This window comes from Pangasianodon hypophthalmus, chromosome 9 (assembly GCF_027358585.1).
Source record: "Pangasianodon hypophthalmus isolate fPanHyp1 chromosome 9, fPanHyp1.pri, whole genome shotgun sequence".
NCBI lineage: Eukaryota > Metazoa > Chordata > Actinopteri > Siluriformes > Pangasiidae > Pangasianodon > Pangasianodon hypophthalmus.
The window spans coordinates 26,663,827-26,678,711 of record NC_069718.1 but is presented as its reverse complement, the minus strand read 5'-3'; the positions used below and the strand labels follow the sequence as shown (position 1 = coordinate 26,678,711).

Below are 14,885 nucleotides of genomic sequence, written 5' to 3'. Positions count from 1 at the left end.
TACATGTACATAGGCTTGGGCTTCCAGCACTCTGATTTTCTAAGTTTGACCCTTATTTATATCCTGGCAAAGCACATGGAATAAATCAGACTTGTACAACTGTTTCCTGTTGTGTGGCTTTTACTTTATTCTCTTTCCCATCATCCTCTTCTCTCCTTGTCCTGGATTATACAGCAAGCCACTCTTTCATTCTACCAAAGCAAAGAGGTTCTGAAGTATCCTATATTTAACCCTGGTTTATTAGTAGGAATGTTTCTGGAAACTCCTACATTTGCATGATTTCAGCTTCACATCTGCAAGTTTTGTTTTAAGAGTCACTCGTTCCAGGTAAACAAGAAAAATTCAGGTGATTTGAGTACGAATGAACTTTTCTTGCGTACGTTCATTTGTACATATCAAAATAATCAGAGTAAATACATAAGAGTAAAGATTTATTTCCAGATTATGTTACACATTAATGACAAAGCAGTGCTTCATATTTGTTTCGTTATATGTTAATTGTAGTTGTGTGATATGGGGTATTTAAATAATGCTTGGATCCAGTACACTGGTGATAGAAATAGGGCATGTTTTCTTGCTCAACATGGCAGATATGGTATCTTGTCCATTGCATTTTTTTCCTGTGGGAGAAAGCATGGTGGAAAGATCACGGTTATGCAAAACCGATTCTTTTTCTATTCTTATCCTATCCTTATTCTTTATGTATCCTTATTCTTTATGTATCCTTATTCTTGTTTTCTACAGGAAGAAAAATCATCTCATTAGTAGCTCTGTGTGGCCTGTCACATAGAATCAGACATGGACCTTCCTAATATGTGTTCTGACAGGGATGTGGATGAGTGTGTGTGTGTGTGTGTGTGTGTGTGTGTGTGTGTGTTATCACCCCTAGGCACGATGAGAGCTGTGGTCTGTCTGTTGTGGTCTCTGTTGCCATGGAGCTTTAAACATATCCTGTTTATTAGCTCTGCTGTGGAGCCTCTTGCTTCAGTGATGGATGAATGTGCTTTACATAAAGCAGCAGAGTAAAACAGAATGCGAAAAGGTCATCGTTTCTCACGAGGCTGATACACAGAGGATATGTTCTACTATATTACACATTCATTCATTCTTCAAGGGGTTTTTAAGAATTCATTGGAGGATTAAGTTTTCTTCATTTCATTAAATGAGAGAGAGAGAGAGAGAGACAGTAGTGGCTCAGCGATTAGAGCTCTGGGCAACTGATCGGAAGGCTGTGAGTTTGAATCACAGGTATAGAAGTACAGAGTGAAACGATTTATTTGTGTATTAGGAAAGTATCTGAATTACATTTAAACCACACACAGACTTTACACAATTCACATGATTCCATCAGGAGGAGAGAGAGGCTGAGCGAGCAGCAGGAGCCCTAAGTCCCAGACGGTTCCTATCCTGCAGCCATTTGCTAAATTAAGTATCAGAGGATAAATGTTCATGTAATTATGTCACAGATTCAATAATTAACGCTTACGGAATGTGCCAAACAGGTTTCAAGCGAAGTAGGGGTTTTGAGTAATCTGTCCTGGAAGTGTTATAAGCTGTAATTCCTGAGTCTTCATATCCAGAAGAGTCTCTGATGAAGATCTTTAATCTAAATACTTGATGTAATAAAACCTCAAAAATCTTGCATCAGTACACAACAGTTTTTTTCCGCTAAGCTTGGATAACATACAGTATCTGATCTGTCATCACCTCAGAGACGAGACTCGGCGGGTCATGGCTGGCGCCAACGCTCTGCCAGCTCCCCTTCCATCCGTGCAGGGTACTGGGCACTAGTCCATGCCTGACGGGTGAGACGACGGGGTCATCCAGCACACAGTAGCGCCAGCTGCTCTTCCACTCATTCATACAGCACAGCCAACAGTCAGCCAGGTGAAAAAGGTAGAGCCTGCAAAAGACATTTCATGGATTTCACTCCAACATTTGACACCATCTGTCGCAGTACACTCCTATAATATTAGGGGGAAAAAATCAGTTGGTCTTTCACAGGCAGTTGATTTCATACATATTTTTGTAATGATACTTTCTCTGGTGTACAACAGGGTTGGGTGCTTGAACCAATGGTAGTTCATTGTTATAATTCCATCTGTCCATTTTCCATACCACTTATCCTACACAGGGGCGCGGGAGCCCGGAGCCTATCCCAGGGGACTCCGGGCACAAGACAGGGGACACCCCGGATGGGGTCCTAACCCATCACAGGGCACAATCACACACACACTACAGTGGGATTCGAACCTCACTGTGAGGCAAGTGTGCTAACCACTAAGCCACTGTGTCCTGCTATTGTTATAATTATAAATTAAATTATGAGTTATGATTAAATTATACATGTCTACATATTGGGAATAGCCATGCTTTAAATCAGCTGCTAAAGACAAGTAAACTAAAAACTAAAAAATAAACATCCAAAAGAAAAAAAAAGAATTGTCTCTTTCTGTGGAAAAGTTGCAAGCTAAATGCTAAAGCTAGCCCACGTTGACCACAAAGTTGGAAGCGCACAGTTGTATAGAATGTCTCTGTGTGCTGTAGCGTTACAGTTTCCCTTCACTGGAACTAAGAGGCTGAAACCTGTTCCAGCATGACAATGCCCCTGTGCACAAAGCGAGCTCCATGAAGACATGGTGTGTGAAGGTTGGAGTGGAAGAACTCGAGTGTCCTGCACAGAGCCCTGACCTCAACCCCACTGAACACCTTTGGGATGAACTGGAACCCCAGACCTCCTCGACATCCCAACATCAGCGCCTGACCTCACTAATGCTCTTGTAGCTGAATGAACACAAATCCCCACAGCCACGCTCCAACATCTAGTGGAAAGCTTCCCAGAAGAGTGGAGCTCATTATAACAGCAAACACAGGGGGAATAAATCTGGAATGGGATGTTCAACAAGCATTCAATATGATTTGAATTGATACGATATGAGGAAGAAAACTTGAGAGGAACCAGCCTCAAAAGGGAACCCATCCTCATCCCTTCTATAACTGTGTACTACATGGACAAATAGTGCAGTTGTGTAACCAGGAAATTCATTATAGTTTTCACATGAAGTCCGGTTTGTTGAACTTATCCACTGTCCCCTGATGGAGTCCTGAGTGCAAAACTGCTCGTGGCAATCGCAGCCCCAAAGCCACCGCAGTATAGCTCCCCATATGAGATCCCCAAGCCATCTCCACAGCCCCCAGGTGGCACCATCCCCAGCAATCCCACTGATCTTCAGGCTGTCCATGTGGGGCCCCAGCAGCAGCGAGCGAACTCAACCGATGAGAACTCCAACCAGAAGTAGGATATCAGGATGGATCAGGCAGGTCCAGAGAGCAGAAGGGGTCAGGATCACTGGTTTCTCAGGAGTAGCATGTGTAGCTTTTTGTCAAAATTGTCAGACTTTTGGTCATATAGTATATATAAGACAATATTGCATATAATAAAAATACAGTTTAAATGAATTGAAAAGTGTACTAAGAACAAAGTCTAGCTACAAAAGCTAGATAATTTACTGCAAAACCAAAGGCATGAACACATTTTATTGCTGAAGTAGTACAGTGAGCTGGGACTAACCCAAAATTCAGGCCGAGTGGGTCACGTGAATCCACACTGTGTTCTTCTCGAGCTGCTGGCATGAAAACATGCTACATTTTTATCAGGAAAACGAATGCCCTAATGTCCATATGTACAGCTGTGTGAATGAAACAGTGGCGATGAGACAGCTGGAGGAAAATGAATGCCCTAATGTCCATATGTACAGCTGTGTGAATGAAACTTGGCGATGAGAACAGCTGGAGTTGGGCCAGCTGTGATTACAACACATGGATTTCAGGATTTCCGAACTGGGTCCTGGGATGTGGCTGCAGCTCAACAGCAGGTCATGTGATGGGAACTGACAGATGGCATGCCAGGGATTTTTTGTAGTTAAATTGTTGTACATTTTAACTTCTTCTCTTGCTAAGGGTCCTTCAGAAATTTACATTAAAACTTTCAAAAAGAAGAAATCTGTGAAATCTCGGACTGGACTCCATCCGGCTCATACTGCTGAAAAGAGATCAGAACTTGCCAGCATTTCTGATAGGCAAAAATTTTCTCCTTTTTATTACTACCTCAGAAGCACATAAATGATTCTTCTTTCTAGCTAATTATCCGAGTGCACCTGATTTTATCAATGAACGGTTTAAATTCTGGATTTTCTTTTTTTTTCATGTAGCAGGACATGAGTCTGGCCTTGCTATTGCACTGTGTGAAGTGTAGGAGGCAAAAAGCTGACTGGAGGCTACAGCATCTGCTCTTTCTCTCTTTCTGTACCTCTATCACACACAACACACACTCTCTCTCTCTCTCTCTCACACACACACACACACACACACCATGCCACAAATGGATCTATGCCATCTGACCTGACAAGAGTGAGCAATAAAGGGAACCCCAGCAGTGTGACCAGCTGACAGGATCCGTTCTCTGGCCAAAGATCAGTGAGAGAGCATGGGGAGAGGTTATGCCTGCACACAAGATGCACTGATGACAGCAAGACTCTGCCTGGAGTAACAGGACGATAGCAAAGACAAGGTAAGATTACACCACAGAAGATTATAAACTGAGCGAGTTCTGTAATCAGGTTGTCAGGTTGTGTATGAAGATTAAATTCATTGTGATCATTTTGAAGATCTAGCAGGAGGAACATCACTGCAACTGGATTTACATCATAATGTAACACACAACTGCACTATTTGTCCATATAGTACAAAGTTATAGAAGGGAATGATTTATAATCGCACTATCCAGAGTCACCCAGATGAGGATGGGTTCCCTTTTGAGTCTGGTTCCTCTCAAGGTTTCTCATCTCAGGGAGTTTTTCCTGACCACCGTCGCCTCTGGCTCACTCATTAGGGATAAATTTATAAATGTATAAGTTTAAAACTTATATCCTGAATTTATATATTTCTGTAAAGATGCTTTGTGAGAATGGCCATTGTTAAAAGCGCTATACAAATAAAATTGAAAACTGGTGAAGTAGACTATTTCTGTCTATTTATTAGAAGAATTAAAATGTCATGTGGTGTGACTGCCTGACCATTAGTGCAAGTCTGAAAACTTGTTTGAAATTGTTGTAAATCCTTTTATGTTTTTATTTTGCCATATTTGTGTTTTGAGTGAGTGACCAAACCTACAAAGCAGATACATTTCTACCTCTTTCATAACACATTAAATAAAGTTGTCATAAGTTTTTCATTTTCATTTTGTTCAGTTCATCATAAGGTGTGACCATTCAGAGAAGACCATTTTGAAACTTTTATACAATTCAGTGACAAAAAGTGAGATCATACAGCAACATCCCAATGTTAATAAGGTTAATAAGATTTTGTCAAATTTGAAAAAACGTTTACCTTTTTAAGTAGAGCTTTATAGTTGCCATATATGTCTGTCATGTGGTATGGCCTCAAGAAATCAGTGAAAATTAAATGATACCTGTCAATCTATATTTGCATTATAAATTTTATAATGGACTTTGGTGGGATGTTTTGCTTTGTTTTGCTTTGGTTTTCAGTTCTGGGAAAAATCATGTGGTGTGACCACTGTTTGTGAAAGATATATATCTTCCATTAGCCGATCTTTTATACTTTTTAATTTTTAAGCATTATTATAGAGTACATAGTCCACATTTTTCCCTAATGTGCAGAGGTTTTGTCAGGTTTCAGCAAAATTCCCATCCTAACTCAAAAACTACACAAAAAGACTGAAACGAGACTGAAACGATGCTCTGATATACAGTAGCAAAAGGTAGACTATTTCTTCTACTTCTTCTCAGTCTTTTTGTGGGAAACAAGTTAACAGTGGTGCACATTTCTGATTTGCAGTATCTTGCACACATTATGATGCTTGGTCTCAGTGTGAAATTGAAAAAGACCTCAATAATACTGGAACAGGCCACACAGTTCACTGATGTGAAGCTAGACTAACTGAATGCTGGCCACCCTGTCTGGCTATGTACCAGACTGTGTGGCAGACATGATTGCGTTTGCTAATCGAATTCGGGCAGGCCGCTATGTGCAGTACCAGTTCCTGCAAAGAACGCTAGCATTAACTGCAGCTGCAGCAGTAGTTCCCTTGGGCCTGTCATTAAGGAACTTTCAGAAGTGGGATATCAGGCTGCAGCTAAACCCCAAATACCACAGACAAAGACACAGATGTCCTCGTCTCAGTGAGAGCAGAAGCTTGCTGGAGACACGAAGTACCTTTCTGCCTGGGAAAGGTGCTCCATCAGAGTGAGATGCCTTGTTATGGCCAGTACTCATGCTATGGTATTATTTGGATTTTAGATTTTAGAGATTTTAGAGTCTTCGAATCTTGACTGAGCTAGCTGACATTAGCTAATCAGGTTAAGTAAAGTAATGTAAGTAGCTAATGTAATGTACTGACTGATAATATACTGGTAAACCTGGGGGCTGTGGAGATGGCTTGGGGATCTCATATGGGGAGCTGTACTGTAATGGCTTGGGACTGTGATTGCTGTAGTGGCTTTGGGGCTGCAGTTGCCACGAGCACCTTCATACTCAGGACTCCATCAGTGGACAGTGGATAGATTTTAACCAACCGGACATCTTGCAAAAACTGTGATGAATTTACTGGTTGCACATTTGCACTATTTGTCCATATAGTACACAGTTATAGAAGGAAATGATTTATAATCTCACTATCCGTTGCACCCAGATGAGGATGAGTTCCCTTTTGAGTCTGGTTCCTCTCAAGATTTCTTCTTCATATCGTCTCAGCGAGTTTTTCCTCACCACCGTCACCTCTGGCTTGCTCATTAGGGATAAATTCACATATTTACAATATTTTTTTAAATCCATTTATTTCTGTAAAGCAGCTTTGTGACAATGTCCATTGTTAAAAGCGCTATACAAATAAAATTGAATTGAGTTGAAACAGCAGTCGACATTTACAATCAATATAACCTTTTTTTTTTTTTTTTTGAGGCAAAAATTGCTGCACTCCATTCAGATGTGTATCTGCAGTTAGATACACATCTGAATGGAGAAGTGCTCTTTCATGCTCCACTCATTCTTCTGGTGGAGTTTGTTTAAAAGGAGTGACAGGCTAACCTAGCTACCTAAATGAACAAAATGTTCACATAATTTATTTCTATTTTATATTCAAACAGAATTAATATAATGACATCTAGCTAGCGAGCTTTTTTCATATTTCATATTTCATATTTTGCTAATGTTCTCTAGCAGCTAGTTACCAAGCTTGTTTAGGCATCAAATGAGCCACATAACACTGTGACATGCCACTCTACTCACATGCCAAGGAAAATCACCTCCTCATGGGCCTTATTTAGAGGCATGCCCCTCCAGGAAATCTGCACTGCTGCTACCTGGCCATCGTAGTGAAACAGGTACTACAAGTTTAGCATTGTTCCCAGTGGCATGAAAGCAGCAGTCATCTCCGAACCTTTCTCACCAGTGCTCATCAGTTATTCTAGTGATATTCACCAAACCTGGCAGTTAGGAAGGGTGAAATAGAACATTAGTTATGTATGTAAATATTGATCTATGAACAGTGGAAAACCGTCAGGGTTCCCTGACATATGGATGGGAGAAGGTTACAGGGAAACGACGGATCTTGCGCCAACCTGCATCCTGCCAGCCATTCTACACTAACAGCACTCACCATGGTCAGGCACCTTTAATCTCATCACCCACAATAATCATCAAGTTGATGCAGTATGCAGTACAACACTTTTAATGTGGTTTTCTACTAAATACAGCAAGGTAGACAGAAAATATAACACATAAATCTAGACACGCAGACACTACAACTGGCTGCTTTCTTACTTTCTTCAACAGGTTGGACGCAATAGCTCCAGCTCATGTGGATTTTACTGTCATCCCATCCATATACATGCATACATTACATCTCAGACCACAGTGCAACACTCCACAGAATACAAGAGCGTGGTACAGAGGACCACATAACGTCCAAATGTGTGACAGTGCAAAGACAGAGCAGCACAATACAAACAAAATACACAGAAAACACAATAAAAGATGATGCTGTGCTATAACGTGCAGGTGTGAATAACAGTGACTGGCGTTGAATATGGTGTGTTAAATTTGGGCGAGGTGGGTGTTGGGGCAGCATGGTGTTGTGCAAACCAAACAACTTGGAAATCTTGACTATCTCCACAGTGGTGCCATTGATAGACAGTAGAGAGTGATCACTGCATGATATTGGACTCAAGCCCAGTCTCCTCACCAGCTTTGTTACCTCTCACTAACTCAGACCCAGAATTCTCCTCTGTGTGAAATAAACACAAATCTTACTAGTAAATACTGGAGAAATGTGGTAATAATGTTGCTCCTGAGATTCTCCTATTGATATATGGACTAAACAGCACAATGATGCAGTGGTAGAGTTGCTGCCTCACAGCTTCAGGGTCTCTGGTTCAATCCTGAGCTCAGGTTACTGTCTGTGCTGAGGTCTGCATGGGTTCTCTGGTTTCCTCCTATCGCCTAAGAACATGCATGTAGGTGCCCTTAGGTGTATGTCTGAATGGTGCCCTGAGATGGACTGGCATCTCTACCAGGGTGAATTCTCCTACCTTGTACCCAGTGTTCCTGCAACCCTGACCAGGACAAAGCAGTTACTGAAGATGAATGAATAAATGAATTACCCTAGACATACAGTATATCACGCACAACAATTAGCATTATATCACTTCAATTAGGAATATTCCATTCTTGCTTTACATTGCTGGTTGCCAGGTTTTTAATTTGTCTATGGGATGTCATCCTCCATCCATCTTCTGTACCGCTTATCCTACACAGGAACAGCCCATCACAGGGCAAAATATCACATGCTACAGACAATTGGGAAATGCCAATCAGTCAACAATGAATGTCTTTGGAGAAAACCCCCAAAGCACACGGGGCAGAGGTAGGACTCAAACCCCCAACCCCAGCGGTGTGACGCAACAGTGCTAACCACTAGTCCACTGTGCTTAGGACATCATACGCCAAAGTGTACTACCTGTGACTTACTGACGTTATAAACACCACGCAGTTGGTCACTGAAGCAGAGATTAGTCAAGGTTCAGAAATTTACTGAATTCTTTCGGTGGTTAATGAACTGAAATTCTTCCTTACTTCAACACTCGTGTAACCATAAAGGGATATTTAAATGACAACAGGAATTAAAATGTGATTTGGTCTGGAACAGCATTATATTACCAGCACAGTACTCAATAAACGGCTCACAGCAATACAATAAATAACCAGAGCAGAAAATGTACAGACGAGAGTGTATAAATTAGTGCTTAATGGTGCTGGGAGATACGTCGTGTAGCATTTGATGTAGAACATAAATCCTGATGCATTCTCTAACAGCAGATGAATATCTAGAGTCATTTGGGTTTAGCACAAATAGAGTTTAGAGTTTTTCTGAGTCTAAAGCACAATCGATCTAAATACACACTTTGGTATATCAGTTAAGTATCAGAAGGAAAAGAAAAAAAACCTGTGGTTATGTATTATAGTTTTGTTTCCAATAAATAATCAGTTTAGTTTCCACAAATAACTACTCAAAAGACTTCTTGTTAGTTTTGTGGAAGTACTACAAAATACTACAACAAGCATAATCACATGATCAGACCAAAGTAAGAGTCCAGTTATGTATAGTGTATATTTCAGTTGTATGAGTGTTGAAGGCTGTGTGTACATGGACAGTTGAACACAGCGATCTCACGTCTGTCAACTTTAATCAGCAACTGCCAACAGAACGAGTCCAAAACCGACAGAGCATGACCACTGCACTGTCAGCAATACTAACCCTTCGAGAGCTTATTTTGCTCTCACTGACACACAAAGAAATGAGAGAATATCAAAAATATCTAACGTTCTGACATTCTAACCTGCAGTACAGCCCTTGGTGGAAAGGAGCAAGGACACTGAAGCACTGAGATGTTCAGACCTTAGAGAAGGAAGTGTCAGGAGCCCTGATGTTGAAGACCTGAGTGACGCTGTGTAGTTTTCAACCAGGATGTATAGATAAAGTTGTGTGATGACTTTAAACTCATAGTAATTTCAGAATCTACTACATATTGTCTTATGAGGCCAAGTAGATCTGAATATATGTTTGAATAATTTTCTCACGGCTGCTGACAAACCCATTTACGGAAGATAGTTTTTAAGCTCTAGGGCAATTGCAGAGTGACATCTGCACTCACGCTGTCTAACAAAATGCCTCACAGCAGAGACAAGCTTCGGATCAGGATTAGGATCGTATCAGTTTACGTACGTTGTCATTCAACCTCTTGAAGACAACGCAGACAAATCGTAAAAACTCGTTCTTTATTTATGTTTCAAATACATAGCAATTTACCAGCATTATGGATGTGACATCAAACGGACAAACTTTTGAGGCAGATCTACAAACTGTGAATTTTAAAAATAATCACAGAAATCATCGTATGTAGAACATGAAAGAGAGTTGAATGAACACAAAGAGTATAGACGTGAAAATATTTCTTGTTCGGGCGTTATGGATGTGACGTGCCTGAACCAGTACTCAATATATTTGAAGTATTAGTGATGCAGTTTTTTTTATAAATTGACCAAAGACGTTAAATACACTGGAATACAGACGAATGAACATTTTAAAAGTTTAAAATCCTTTATTTTTCCACATTAAGGTTGACACTTGGAATTGCCCTCTACATTCTCCCTGGTTCTTTGTACGACAATACATACACAGCTTTATTAGAAACAGGACTGACTGGAACATATAAAAGCCAGTTCTTGTGCAGAAAATTCTAAATGAACTTTACATTGACATTGACAATTAACATTTTTCAGGCAAAAATGATTTAATCCGCACATGCCTTTGGATGTTTACAAAAGTCTCAAAAAGCCTTAATTTTAAAAAGATATCCAACAGTTTTATAGAAAAGTGTGTTTTAAAGTACACTGTGTCTACCATGCAAAACACCTGAGTTAACTCCATTTCATTCCACAATCAGCAGGTCCTCACTGCGAGAGAACAACTCTAGAGTTAAAATAATTATGCACCGACATTTATTAGCTTTTCATTAAAGACATGGGAGCCTTAAAACAATTTTCCACAGTTATTACTCAGTTCTTATTCATCTATTGCTGCTACTGTGCTTTACGTCTTATCAAATTCTCTGTTGTGACAATTTCTTTCTTTCTTTCCTTCTTTTTTTTTTTTAAGTATGGTCTTTGGTATTACAGGTCTGTAAAATACACTGACTGCACTTCACTCGTCTTCACTCAATCAACTGTAATAGTACCATTTTTTCTTGCAGCATTTAGGGCACTGATGTTCATATACAATTTCATCCCTGGCGTAAAACATCAGCTTTATTTTTAGCATCAGCATCTGATTAGCCGCTATCCTTCAGCTGTGATTGTAGACACTTTAGAGAATATATAAGGCTGGAATACTGACAGTGCAAAGCTACCTGCTCAGCTGCTTTCATTAAGGTCTAAAGCACAGTGCAACTGCTTCTACTCCATTTTGCAACTCTCTAATAAAATGTGGGTCATTAATTTTATCTTACTAAAACATTATCCGTATATTATGCCCAGCACATCAAACCTAAGAGGCAGTGCTTTCCATACTGGTATATTTTTTGAGCTTTTAAGGCTGTAGATCAAACGCTCAGGCACAGTGGTGCAGGGCTTCTTTCTCCCTCCAACGTGGTGTCATTGAGAACATGTTTTAAATTAGAACAGAAAGACGAAGATTGTCCTAGAAAAGCACTGATTTGCTTCCACAAGGCAACAGAACATGCATACAGCAGGTCATTTTCAGAAGTTACAGCTGAGTTCACAAAACCTTCTAGACCTTCTAAAGAAGCTGCAGACAGGCCAGAAATAAAACACAAGAAATGATTTATGAGTCTGAATTCTAGATGGTCCATCCTAAAGCTGTCCTTGTTCCACCTGCTTCAGGATGTACAGGATGCCGATGTTGTCGATGGTGACAAACGTTTTGAAGTCAGACGAGACACAGATGCGCTTCAGGTTGTTTCCTGTGGTGTAGAAGGTCTGCAGGGCTTCTCCTCTGTCCACACTCCACCACTGCTCAAGAGAAAGAGGAACAACAAACCATTAATAATAAAAAAAAAAAGACAACTGTGGAGGACAGTCATGCTGTTAGAGGAGCCGCACACACTGATACCCGTGTTGTGTAGTATAGCCATAATGATGCATTCACATCGCAGCGGTGCAAAGCATTTTTCATCCCAACAAAAACATGATTACAGCGATGACTAATACACCCCACAAAAACTGGTCTACTCAGTCTAAACTGGTTTACACTGGTTTAAACTTTTAAATACTTTAATATGCATAGATATAAGTATTAAAACATGTATGAACACTGAGGGAGAAATATAACAGGATGCTGCTATAAGCTGTTATAAGAAAATAATTATTACTGATTACAGAGACACCAGAAAGTTCTCTGTCCTGAAAACTCTCCTGTGGTGGAAAACATAATTATCCCAACAAGTGCAGTAATAAAAACCCTGCAATATCACCTACAGCTGACACTACTATCAGACCCACGCTGTTATAGAAAATTAATCTACACTTAATGACCAATCAGATTTGAGAATTCAACAGCACTGGAGTATAATTACATTTAAGACACATACAAAGATGTATGAAAAGAATTGTTGTTTACACATTTGCATGTAAAATGTGAAAACGAATGTGGAAAGTAATGCTCGACAGTCAGATGAGCTGGTGAAAAATATTCCAGCTTTTCATCAAGGACTCACGAGTTGTTGGGTAAAATACCATCGTACAAACACTACAGTCTACAAGAACTGCTTTAATGAATTCTCTATTGCAACGTGTAAAGACAGAGAAGCCGTGAGAACTGGGTTCATGCTCGGCTGTGTAGAGAGCTCATACACTGTATGGCCAAAAGTTTGTGGACACCTGACCATCACACCCATATGTGCTTTCATGAACATACCATTCCAGGTTTAGTCCCCCTTCTGGGAAGCTTTCCACTAGATGTTGGTTGGCTGTGGGGATTTGTGTTCATTCAGCTACAAGAGCATTAGTGAGGTCAGGCGCTGATGTTGGGATGTTGAGGAGGTCTGGGGTTCAGTCGGTGTTCCAGTTCATCCCAAAGGTGTTCAGTGGGGTTGAGGTCAGGGCTCTGTGCAGGACACTCGAGTTCTTCCACTCAACCTTCACACACCATGTCTTCATGGAGCTCGCTTTGTGCACAGGGGCATTGTCATGGAAATTGTAATGCTACAGCATGTAAAAAAAGACATTCTATACAATTGTGTGCTTCCTGCTTTGTGGGAACAGTTTGGGGAAGAAGCACAGTTTGGGGAAGAGGCACAGTTTGGGGAAGAAGCACAGTTTGGGGAAGAAGCACAGTTTGGGGAAGAAGCACAGTTTGGGGAAGAGGCACAGTTTGGGGAAGAGGCACAGTTTGGGGAAGAGGCACAGTTTGGGGAAGAGGCACACTTTGGGGAAGAGGCACAGTTTGGGGAAGAGGCACAGTTTGGGGAAGAGGCACAGTATGGGGAAGAGGCACAGTTTGGGGAAGAAGCACAGTATGGGGAAGAGGCACAGTTTGGGGAAGAGGCACAGTTTGGGGAAGAAGCACAGTTTGGGGAAGAAGCACAGTATGGGGAAGAGGCACAGTATGGGGAAGAGGCACACTTTGGGGAAGAGGCACACTTTGGGGAAGAGGCACAGTTTGGGGAAGAGGCACAGTTTGGGGAAGAAGCACAGTATGGGGAAGAGGCACAGTTTGGGGAAGGCCCCCAAGTGATGGTCAGCTGTCCACAAACTTTTGGCCATATAGTGTATAAGAAAGTCTAAGCTGCTGCCTTTAATTCACAGGATACACAAAAAAACTGCTATCTAGGATACGAAACAAACAGCCCACTGTGACTAAGGCAGAAGTGCCCAGGCCATAGAACAAGGACAACTTTAATTATTCATGATGCAAGATGTATCACTCTCCATTATCAGCCATTCCTCATTGCACCTCTCGGAGTATGTGTGTAATGGAGGAGAGGCTTGTGGTTGTGTTGTGTCCCACCTATTCTCAGAGCTGAGACAGCAGCACAAGTGTGTAGCCCAAAATGCACTCAGACATCATTAAGAGCTTTGCCTCATTCCCCCTCCCCCAACCCCCTACGATACACTCCTCTAGGAAAAAGCAGACTGACCTTGCTCAAGTGTATGTGCCCATCAATCAAGCCATCCAATCAGTGTAATGCAGCACAGCGTCTTTAACAGTGTGACTCAATGGTGAAGGTGAGAAAAAGCCATTAGGATTCAGAATGTCTGGAGGATGCGCAAAACTGAAATCTGTATGCAAGTGCTTCATTGTTTGTTTTTATATCAGCTAAAAAAATGGACATTTTGTAAGCGGTAGAGTGAGAGACTGTCTCTATTACACCTGAGCTTCTGGCAGCTCCTCATTGTGCAACAGAGCGAGCAAGTGTGAAAAACACGAGAAAATAGAGAGTGTCCACAAAGTGAAACTGAAGGACACTGTGTATTACTGAGCTTAGGAAAAAACAAATCTGGTTTTGTTTTTTCAAAAGGGAAGGAAGACTGGAGAGGACTTCCAGAGGAAAGACAGAGGAAAGAAATGAGGATTCTCAGAGCATGTACATACCAGATGGACTGGAAATGTTCATGGATGAGTAAGTGAATGTCTGTGTTGATCTACCAGAATGTGCATGCCCTATATATTTAACCACTGAGACAATCCAAATCTGTGAGGAAAAAAAATGCAGTCAGTTGAGTGCAAGAAAAAAAAAAAAAGATAAAATCAGAGAGAGAGACAGGGGAGCCACCCAGAAGTCACACCT

At 41.0% G+C, this 14,885-nt stretch overlaps 1 protein-coding gene across 2 annotated transcripts in view; it reads right to left on the bottom strand.

Annotated features, from left to right (window-relative positions):
• Positions 1 to 10,659: 10,659 nt before the first annotated feature.
• apaf1 (apoptotic peptidase activating factor 1) overlaps positions 10,660 to 14,885 on the bottom strand; it is a 47,152-nt gene continuing 42,926 nt past the window's right edge. For both annotated transcript variants that reach the window (XM_026918928.3, XM_026918925.3), the window contains one exon: positions 10,660 to 12,108. In XM_026918928.3, coding sequence (XP_026774729.3) covers positions 11,950 to 12,108 — 159 coding nt within the window. In that variant the 3' untranslated portion in view covers positions 10,660 to 11,949. The remainder of the gene's footprint in view (positions 12,109 to 14,885) is intronic.